An 11,036-nucleotide genomic window follows, 5' to 3' on the forward strand; every position below is an offset into this window, starting at 1 on the left:
CATCCTTCTATCATCTATCTATCACCTGTCATCTACCTACCTATCCATCTATCTATCATCTATCTATCCATCCTTCTATCATCTATCTATCACCTATCATCTATCTATCACCTGTCATCTACCTACCTATCAATCTATCCATCATCTATCTATCTATCCATCCTTCTATCATCTATCACCTGTCATCTACCTACCTATCCATCTATCTATCATCTATCTACCTTTTTCTTCCCTTCTTAAACATTTATTTTCCTTCATCACACTTTAAATTTATTTTAAGTTCTGTGTGACTGTGTGGATGAGTGTAGTCACCGGAGGAGACCAGAGGCTTCGGTTTCCCCGAAGGTAGAGTTATATAAATGGTTGTGAGTTCCCTGACACGGTGCTGGCAAACGGGTCCAATGAAAGAGCAGTATTGCTCTCCACCGTTGAGCCATCACACTAGTCCCCTATCTTTCTTCCTTTATCTTTTCTTTGTCTTTTTTCTTTTCCTTTGTGTTTTGTTTTTCAAGACAGGGCTTCTCTGTGTAGCCTTAGCTGTCCTGGAACTCACTCTGCTGGCCAGGCTGGCCTCAAACTTCCTGGAGATCCCCCTGCCTCTGCCTCCCAAGTGTTGGGATTAAAGGCGTGTGCCCAGCATCTCTTTCTTTTTTTAAATATTTATTTATTTATCTATTTATTTATTATGTATACAATATTTTATCTGTGTGTATGTCTGCAGGCCAGAAGAGGGCACCAGACCTCATTACAGATGGTTGTGAGCCACCATGTGGTTGCCAGAAATTGAACTCAGGACCTTTGAAAGAGCAGGCAATGCTCTTAACCACTGAGCCATCTCTCCAGCCCATCTCTTTCTTTTTTAACAAGCAAATTCAGTCATGTTTTAGATCTTCCTGAATTAATATAATAGTAACAGGACAACAAATATTAATAGTTAACTACAATGTCCTTAAATTTTAGAGTTAACATCTGTGTGTTCCTGTTCCGAAAAGAAAAAGCCTGCTGAACATGATCAGAAACATAACTCAACAGCCTTTGTAGCTAAGGAAATTCAAACAGGTCTAAGGAAGGGCAGTTTGGGTTGCTGTTTTTTTTTTCACAAGAAGACCACAAGCCAAACCCTAGTGGATCTGTTCTAAGTAGCCAGCCCCAGGAAGAGACATGTGGCTCTGTTGCTCAACTTGTATTAAACATAGAACAACCTTTCAGCCTAAATAAGTAAAGCCCTGGGAGGATTTTTTTTCTCTTTGCTGCCATAAATCAAAAACTCATTGCAGCGAGTGCAGATGTTTCCTGTATGCGTGACAAAAGCAAACGGCTCACATTGCCCCTGACGACGTAGCTGGAGTCGCTTAGGATGTCTCGGGCCAGTCCAAAGTCACAGATCTTCACCACCTTCCCGTGGGTGACCAGCACATTCCTGGCTGCCAGGTCTCTGTGAACGCACTAGAAGAAAGAGGTCAGAAGGACAATGGCTGTGATGTATGCCTTCAGAGACGGATGTCTCGTCAAGCTCAGGTTCACAGTAGTCACAGAGGGCAGTGGCGGGGCTGCGGTTGTCACACACCCTGAGAACACGCAGCTGATTCCTCGGGTACCTCAGCTGCAGTCCTTTGAGTCTCTACAGGGCACTCTTGGAGCTATAAGCAAAAGCAGTGCCAAAAGGTACCTTCAGTGAGCCCCAAAGAAGCTTCTAGCAGCTGTCTTCCTGTGTGTGAGTGTAAAGAGCAGTCTCTTCTGGGTAAAGAAATGGCTTTAGGAATAAAACTGTGTAATATTTGGCAGGCCCTGGTGTCAGGAGGCTGAGGCAGGAGGATTTCCAAGGATGAGGCCAGCCTGGGCTACATAGAGAGGTCTTGTTTCTAAATAAATAAGTGAACACACTAATATCAAAGAAAGTATTCAGAAGAAATGAGTTTAGGGGACCAAGGGATGATGGCTCAATAGAAAAAAGCATTTGCCATGTAAACCTTAGGACCTGAGCTCGATCCCTGGGTCCCACAGTGAAAGGAGAGAATTAATTCCCAAAGTTGTCCTCTGGCCGGGCGATGGTGGCGCACACGCCTTTAATCCCAGCACTCGGGAGGCAGAGGCAGGCGGATCTCTGTGAGTTCGAGACCAGCCTGGTCTACAAGAGCTAGTTCCAGGACAGGCTCCAAAGCCACAGAGAAACCCTGTCTCGAAAAAAACAAACAAACAAACAAAAAAAAAAAAAAAAAAAAAAAAAAAAAAAAAAACCAAAGTTGTTCTCTGACTTCTATACGACACTGTGGCATGCATGCACCCACATTCACACACACACACACACACACACACACACACACACACACCACACACACACACGCATGCATGCACACGCACGTGCGCATGCTAAATAAAAATTAGTTTTTTAAGGGGAGGACTGGAGAGAGGGCTCAGAGGTTAAGAGCATGTACCACTCTTGCAGAGGACCTGAATTCAGTTCCCAGCACCCACATCAGACAGTTCACAGCCATCTATAACTCCAGCTCCAGGGAGATCTGACACCCTCTCTGGCCTTCGCAGATACTACTCTCATGTGCACGCACGCACACACACACACACACACACACCTATTGTGAAAACAGAATTACAGGTCTCTGAAGAGGAATGAACTCTTTGAAAGAGGATGCTAGAGAAAACATGGCACCCACAGGGGTCCAGTGTGCTCCCTTCAGCCGTTTTGGACAAAACCTCTACAAATGAAAATGTCTGTGCCTTCACCCCTCCTGCTCACCTTCTCCAAGACAGTTTTTTGTTTGTTTGTTTTCTTCACGTGGCAATTACTTGCGGCTGGTCCATTTCCCCAACATGTCCCACCCCCAGCTACCTGCCCTATCCACTTGTCCACAGCTGCTCTGGGAAAGGCCCATGATGCCCAGCAAGATGCCTGGCCTGCCTGGTCATCCTCTGTCCATCCCTCTGAATTCCACTGAGGCTCTCTTGCTCTCTCTCCTGCTCCTATTCCTTGCTCCACCACAGCTCTTTGGTCCACTCTCTTTTGTGCCTCCACATCCCCCATCTAGGCAGTTCCTTCCATTCAACCTAGGGACGCAACTGCCACCACTCGAGTCTCAGCTCAACCCAGAGGCTCCTTTTGTCCTTCAGATAGGCGTGCCGAGAACCTCCTTCCCCGGGCTGTCCCCCACCACAACCTTCCCGATCTAAGTAATTTCCTTTATCCAAAGGTCTCCTTGCAGAGCCACACTCCCTAACGTCCCATGTTCCCTGCTGCTGTTCTGTTCAAAACCTGCTCCAGGAGCTACGTGAGCCTTTTCTTTCCCATCCATCACTGGCCAGGTCTGTCAATCATGTAGTAGTTAGGTTTACTTCCGTGACAAAATTTCTCACAGGAGACTGATCTGATGCGTATGTATGCTTAGGCTTCCTCTCTCAAGGTAAAATCTGTAGGAGCAGAAGTCCCACCCTCACTGTGTCTCTGCTCCAGCACAGGTGTTAGCACAGAGTCACACCAATGTATGACGGGGTCGCCGAGCAGGAAGGACACCATGCTGGGCACAACTTGGAGGGGACGTCCTGCAGTGAAGACAAATGGGTCTAAAAATTGGGCTTTCTTCAAAGAATCATGCTAGGATGTGCCTAAGAGGAAATAGAAAAAGGAAGCCTGTGCCCTTGACCCAGTACGGCTTCTCTTCAACTTACTTTCCACAGACCCACTGAGAGTAGAGAACATGTACAAAATGTGCCATTGGCCATTGTAGCTCAGCAGCATGGGGTACTACTGATTCCCCTCATGATCACAAGGGTTGACCACAGTCTCTGCCACTGCTTAGCATCACGAGAGAGGGCTGGACTGCGCACACTAGCCCAGCGAAAGCATAAATCCAAAATTCTGAGGACCGGTCCCATTGAATCTATGGCTCTTGCACCATCTTGAAGTTGAGAGTCTCAAGTGGGACCACGGGAGGAGAGGTCCAAGTTAGCTTTACAGCTAGCACACTGGGCCAGGGCAGATGCCCTCTGAACTATCAATAAAGGGGGCAGGAAGCTCCAGGAAAGGGGAATCCACTTTATTGAGGGTTGAGCTCAGGGTCTCTTCCATTTCTATACAAGTGCTCAACCACCAAGCTACACCTTCAGCCCCCACTGTTTCTTCTTCAGGGCATTCATTTCCCATAAAACCATTTACTCCCTGTGATGGTTCACGGGTGACTGTCAGCTTGACTACATCTGGAATCAACTAAGACCCAGAAGCTGGTCAAGTCTGTGAGAGGCTTTCTTGATTGGATTATTGGAGGCCAGAAGAGCCACCTAACATCTGGGCCACACCTTCTACTGGCAGCCCCCATAAAGGATTTGAAGAAGGAAGTTTTTCTTTTTGCCTGCTTGCCCTCACTCTTGCTGGCAAGTTCATCTGCCCTGCTGCTGAGGTATTCCTTCACTGGGGTTAGAACCAACTTCTTCAGGATCCAGCACCCACTGAAGGTAGCAACTCTCCAGGACTTCCCTGAGACTCCAGCACCAGACTGGGACAGCGGAGACATCTAGTCTAGTCTAAACAACCACCAGATTCTTGCTCTTTCCACTGAGAGACAGCCACTGTTGAACATTGAGACCACTGCCTGGAAGCCACCTCGATAAATCCGTGTGTGTGTGTGTGTGTGTGTGTGTGTGTGTGTGTGTGTGTGTGTGTAACTTTTTATTCTGTCAGTTCTGTCCCTTTAGAGAACCCTAATTAATATGCCATCCTAATGAGAGCCTTTGGAGGGCCAGCTCAATGCCCTCTCAGGGTTCAGAGAGGAAGCTACAACAAGGGAAAGGAATGTCTGAGGGCAAACGAATCTCTCACTCTGGGCTTTTCTGAATCAGTCTCTCTGTTGCTCTGCTTCCACTCTGATTCTCCTGCCCTACTTCTAATTCCCCCCGGCTGCTTCTCTCTCCCCTAAAATCTCTCTTTCTCCTTGAAGCGACAAAGAAATTTTAAAAGTTACCTCTCATCGGCCAAAAGCACACTCCTAAGATAAACGATAAGGAGTTGAGCCATTGCTATGGCAATTAAAAGGGTTTCAGGCTTCAGGAGAAAAATGGTCACTAGATGTGGGGGGGGAGTCACCGCGCCCAGTGACAAACTTTGAGACATAGGTCTATTGTTAACATGCTTGGCAAGCAAAGAATTGGCATGGTTTTCTTAGGGTGCTTGGTTGGACATCTGCGGCTCTGACCTTGTGCATAGCTGTAAGGTTTTAAACTTACGATCTACTAACAAAAAATCCTTTAGTCTAGTTTGAACTTGCTATGAGGTGGAAGTGAGCTAATTGTGTGCAGTTAGTCTAAGCAAAAGAACAAGGTAGGCTTTTAACTCTCCACAGTCCTCTCTGGGACAAATAGATCCACTTATGAAGGATGTCCTAATATATGTTCTATATACCAAAATTATACAATCAAATAAAAAGTCATCTTCCTGACCACCCACAGATAGATGTGCCCATAAGATGGAGATGCAATCACGAGATTACATATACACATCACATGAGATTACACTCTGCAGTGCAGGTGTTGGGGAAACACCAAGCTGCTTTAGCAAAAGTGAGCAACGGGATGGCTCTGCAGGCTTTGCCAGGACAGGATTAACATCCATCAGAGAATCATGCCTCTGGTGGGTTGACATCTGAACACTAGTTGTCACTTGCTATAACTCTCATGGTCCCTGACACTATCTCTCTGAACTACATACATCGATCCCTATGGAGAAACTTTGTAAGATAGAATGACGTAGCCCTTCTTTGCTTTTCCAATATTTTGCATAGCACACACATAGGCGAAAAACTTTCCACCTGCTTATTTGTTTATGACCACTGAACCTCAGCAGACATAAAGACCTGAGGCTTTGGTATGACAGAGAAACTCCCTCTGTCACTACGAGGGAGACAGTGATGTAAGGAAAGAGGCAGAGAATGGCTTTGGTGACTTACAACGTGAGAAGGCAGGGGACAACAGGTGCAGAAGCAGGGACATGAAGCAACACTGGGGGGAGAGCATGGTGTAGGCCTCGGGAATGTAGAACTAGCAACAATGAAAAGAAACGGTCTACAGTGCTGTGGCTAACCTTGGCTACACACAGGTTAACTGGTTGTGGGGGGCAGAATTCGCCAACTCTGGGCCTCCATTCATCCCCTGAATGCAGACAGCCTGTACAGGGCACATCCCGAATTCTTGGGTCAGCAGGAAGGGTGGTGATACTGTGCTCCTTTCAGTGGGGCTTTTCAAACTTCCTACGAGCTTCCCGAGAAGGTCCACGGGACTTCAGCTATAACAAGGAGCCCTGGGCCTCATGCTGGAGAGACTACATCATAGTTGGGAAAGTGCCAGGAGGACAGATATGAAGGGAGGGATGTGAAAATGAACAAGGAGCAAACAGAAGCACATTTCTTTATCATAGCTGCATGCACACACGGCCTTTTTCTATCGTTCTCTTTTTCTACTTTGTTAGTTTTCTCTTTAAAAGACACTCACCGACTTAAACTCCAGGAATTCCATGCCTTTGGCCACTTGATACGCAAAGCAAAGAAGGTCTTCAAACGTCAGCACATTCAAATCTTCTTCTTCTTCCAGCCTCTTTTGGTTTTCATACTCAATCTCATCTGTAAAATATAGCCACTCTTCACTTTTCCCCAAACACTAGGTCGGCCTTCTCAGACCTCTGTGAGACGTAGCTAAGGTGACAGGCAGCTTGATCCGCCCTCCTGCACTAGGCTCAAGAGACCAAATCAAACGGCGTCACCTGCACAAAAGGCCCAGTGTACGAAGAGAAAGGATTGCTTGACATTTGGAAATCAAAAGTAGCTGCCAAATCTCACCAAAAGGAGAGGTTCCTGGGCAAGAGGATGGAATTGCCTCTGCCTCAATCCTTACACAAGAGGTGACCCCAATGGAGCCATGCTAAGCCCTCAGCTACCTTTCACCCTTTCTGGCTCAGTCCCGGGAAGATATCTGAATTGATGGGCCTGTTCTTGTAGCTCTGCATCACCTGGCTGACCTGAAATTTGCTGTGCAGCCCTGGCTGACCTTGAACCCGCGCACGCCTGTTGTCTGCCTCCTGAGTGTGTGGGTCAGAGCTGCGCACCACCATTCCTGTTCTACTCTTCACTTCGACTTCTTCCTGTCATTTTCCGCAGCCTTTTCTGAGCCCATCTGAATACTCATTCTGTTTTCTGAATGGAGGCACTGTTCGGCTCCCAAGGGGCTGGAGAGATGGTTCTGTGGTTAAGAGCACTAGCTTCTCTGCAGAGAACCTAGGCTTGGTTCCCAGCACCCAATGGTGGCTCACAAGCATCTGTAACTCTAGTTCCAGGGAAGGTGATGGTACCTCCACGGGTACCAGGCATATGCATGCTGCACAGACATATATGAAGGAAAACACTCATAAAATAAAAACAAATAAATTTCAAAAATCGTAACTCTCAACCGAGAGGATCGGGAATGGGGTCTTTATATAGTGGTCTGTTTGTGAGAATGGGATCAGAGTCTATGGAAAAGAAAGGAGAGGAGGTGTTTCCATGAAGGCTGAGGACCTGAGTTCGATCCCTGGAAAGTACAAAGTTAAAGTAGAGAATGGATTCCCATAAGTTGCTCTCTCCCTGTCTCTCATGAAAAATAATACCCAACCTTCAGTAATCTGTTAAAGCAATCTGAGCTAAGACAATGAATATTAATTATGAATCCTTCCTGGGATAGGAAGATTGGATCAGTAGTGGTTCAAGAGCACTGGCTGCTCCTCCAGAGGACCTGGGTCCAGTTCCCAGGACCTACATGGTGGCTCAAAACCCCAGGGCCAGAGGATCTAGCACCTTCTTCTGGGTCTCTGAGGGGACTGCACTCTGAGGTAGTGCACAGACATATATGTAGGTAACGCCTACTCCATCCCTCCTTCCCTTTACACTAGGTAAATCTATCAGGTTGGAAGAAATCGAAGACCAGTCAGTAGACTGTCTACCATATTTCATGAACTGTGTTTTGTATGTCACGTCCTTCTATGAGGAAAGGACTATTAGACAATCATAAAAGTGAGAAGATGGAGCCGGGCAGTGGTGGCGTACGCCTTTAATTCCAGCACTCGGGAGGCAGAGGCAGGCGGATCTCTGTGAGTTCGAGACCAGCCTGGTCTACAAGAGCTAGTTCCAGGACAGGCTCCAAAACCACAGAGAAACCCTGTCTCGAAAAACAAAAACAAACAAACAAACAAAAAGTGAGAAGATGGAGATTCTGGATGTCTAAATAACTTGTCCAGAGCCAATTGTTCTGAGAGTAAAACAGGCAGAACCAAACTCTGATTCTGGAGCTCACTGTCTTATGAGGCACAAGGTAGCTCTAATTAGCTTACAACTCGGTAAAGAATATTCTCAACAGATGAAGCAGTTTTAGGTCGTTATTAGTTGACCCTGAACAGGAAGTTCACCACTATTGGCTTTTGACCTTCCAAGAAAGTACACACTGGGAAAGCCTTTTGCTTACCTTAGCAAAGACAAAATGCTTCTGCTCTGGGGAGATAGCTTTTGCCAGGCCTGAGAGCTTGACTTCTGTCCCCAGCACCAACTCTCACTAACTGTCCTGACCTCCATAGGGGTGTCATGGCACGGGCGTGAGCACATGTGAACAGGCACGCGCACACACATACACTGCAATTTTTAAAAACACTTTAAAAAGCTGTATGGAACTCTTGGGTTCATTTCAAAGTGCCACCAATGACAATAAATGATTACCTTCAGAATGGATTGAATTCCCATTGAACCCTGAGATATGATCCACGGCTGGGTGTATCTGAACTTCTCGTGAACCAGGCATACTATTAAAAATAAATTTGTTCCATCATTATTTACAATGTTCTTCTGAGCAGACATTTTATTAGAAAAAGTACAATTCATCAGAGGGACGGATCCCAGTTACAAATGGGCTTTTCAGTGGAAAGCATGCTGCTGGCTTGTCAATGGTCCCCTGTGTACATTAATAACAGCTGTGTGCTGGGGTTTGCAGGGCCAACCTGGATAAGAGGGGTCATTCAGTCACGGTCACACTGTAAGCTGGGTACTTAAATTGGGGGCGCTAAACGATTTACTATGTCCTGAAATTTATAAAGAAAGGAGCAGGCTTCCGGCTGGTGCTAAACCCAAACCGTTTCCCCTAAGTCCACCCAACACGGGGTTTACAAAAGAAGTGCTTTGCTATCTCTGTAAACAAGTCTGTCTGATCTCTGGGTTTCTGCTGTGCTGGGGATACTGTCAGAGCCTGGTGTGCGCTTAGCACGTGCTTGTTCTGCTGTGAAGGTGCAGCATAGCTCGGCACCATCTTTCTGACTTCTGTAAAGCATGCTTCCTTCCTCTGTGGAATAAACAAAGAGCCACAACAGTCTCTTCTCAAGCACGTCAGAGAGATGCTTGTCGCACCGACGCTACCAGGTGGTGGTTCAATTTTCCTAGGAGATGAATTCATCCCGATTTATAACTTACTGCTGGAAATGACTTAATGCTTCCAGGACAAAGATAGTCCAAATAAACTGTCAGGTTATTTAACACCCCGGTGACCAAACTGAAGTAGAGGTGCTAATTACTGGTCACACACATCTGTGTCAGGGTCGTTTCTCTGTTTGGAGTGCGCATGGGCGCATGGCGGGCTGGGGATGAGGCTCGGTGGAGGAGGACGTGTTGAGTATGCACTGCGCCCTGGATTTGACCCCTAGCACCTGAAACCCTCCCCACACATAGAGATAATAAATACATAAAGTACAAATCAGCAAATAAATCAGGCATAGTAGCAGGTGAGCAGCAATAACCAGTGATAAAACAGCACAAGGTTACTAATAAAAGTTTGTAAAGTCACGTGAAACTTAAGGATGGCTTATTTCTGGACGTTTCTATGTTGTGTTTTTGGACTATGGTTTTCAGTGGGTATCTGGGACTTTACTAAGTAAAAGAGATAAAAGGGCGGGCAGAAGTCCAGAGCACAGATTGTGACCGCCTGAGGTCACAGCGCCTACCAGCACCTGTGTGTGTGTGTGTGTGTGTGTGTGTGTGTGTGTGTGTGTGTGTGTGTGTGCGTGCACATGCAGGGGTCATTGTATGGATCTGTCCTGGAGTGTGCAATCATAAAGCTTCATGTGTTGCTTACCTGGAATTTGAGTGTGACTGGAACGTGGGGTAAAAACTGAAATTATGCTCCTTGAAAATCTCTGTCCATGTCCTGTGAAACTTTTCTCTTTTACTTCTCAGATAGTTGAGGAGGTCACCATAGCAACAATACTCGAAAATCAAGTACACTGGCCCTGTGACAGATACAATTTTCATTACAGGTAGACAAACCCCAGGTCGTCCTTTCAGAAGCCCATGCAGAGTGACAGAGCCTGTGACTTTACAGGGCTCCCCTTCTGAAAAGTATTTCCTTTTGTCTTTGTTTTGGTTTGGGTTGGTTTGGTTTTTTTGAATAGCCTTGGCTGTCCTGGAACTTACTCTGGAGAGCAGGCTGGCTTTGAACCCACAGAGATTCTCCTGCCTCTGCCTCTCAAGTCCTGGGATTGCAGGTGCACCACCATGCCCAGTCTGGAAATGGCTTTTCATGAGCCTGTATCATAGATTTTTACATTCAATCTCAGTTTTATGCTCGAGCATCTGTGTCTTATAGCCGTTTCTCTTGAGCTCTGAACATATGCCCTCACCAGCTCCGACAGGTGGTGTGGTGAGCTCTGAATCTAATTTCACGGCTGCGTTTAGGCCATCCTCACAGCTTAGGGAGGAGCTCAGATACCATGCCGTGAACGTGCAGGGTGGAGGCTGTTTTTCAGGAGGGCAGGATTCTGTGATAGAGTAGGTGAAAAAGAGGGACTTGTGCTCTGTGGAGTGGCCAACGGCTAATTCTGCTTGAACTCGGGCTGAGGAAAGAGTGAAAATGGGGACAGTCTGGGTGGTGGCAGCTTGTGTCATCAGTCCCAGCAGCTGGAGCTCTGAGCTGGAGGCCAGCATAGTCTACAGGGCTAGTCCCAGGCCAGCCAGGGCAGTTACACAGAAAAA

The 11,036-nt window shown here is 46.7% G+C and overlaps 1 protein-coding gene across 1 annotated transcript in view; it reads right to left on the bottom strand.

The window, feature by feature from the left end:
* The window catches only part of Flt3 (fms related tyrosine kinase 3), a 94,614-nt gene that overhangs the window by 8,257 nt on the left and 75,321 nt on the right, over positions 1–11,036 (bottom strand). The window contains exons 17-20 of the mRNA XM_005344709.3: positions 10,141–10,294; positions 8,739–8,821; positions 6,493–6,620; positions 1,324–1,446 (exon numbers count right to left, since the gene is read on the bottom strand). Coding sequence (XP_005344766.3) covers positions 1,324–1,446; positions 6,493–6,620; positions 8,739–8,821; positions 10,141–10,294 — 488 coding nt within the window. The remainder of the gene's footprint in view (positions 1–1,323; positions 1,447–6,492; positions 6,621–8,738; positions 8,822–10,140; positions 10,295–11,036) is intronic.

Source organism: Microtus ochrogaster, chromosome 2 (assembly GCF_000317375.1).
Source record: "Microtus ochrogaster isolate Prairie Vole_2 chromosome 2, MicOch1.0, whole genome shotgun sequence".
Lineage (NCBI taxonomy): Eukaryota > Metazoa > Chordata > Mammalia > Rodentia > Cricetidae > Microtus > Microtus ochrogaster.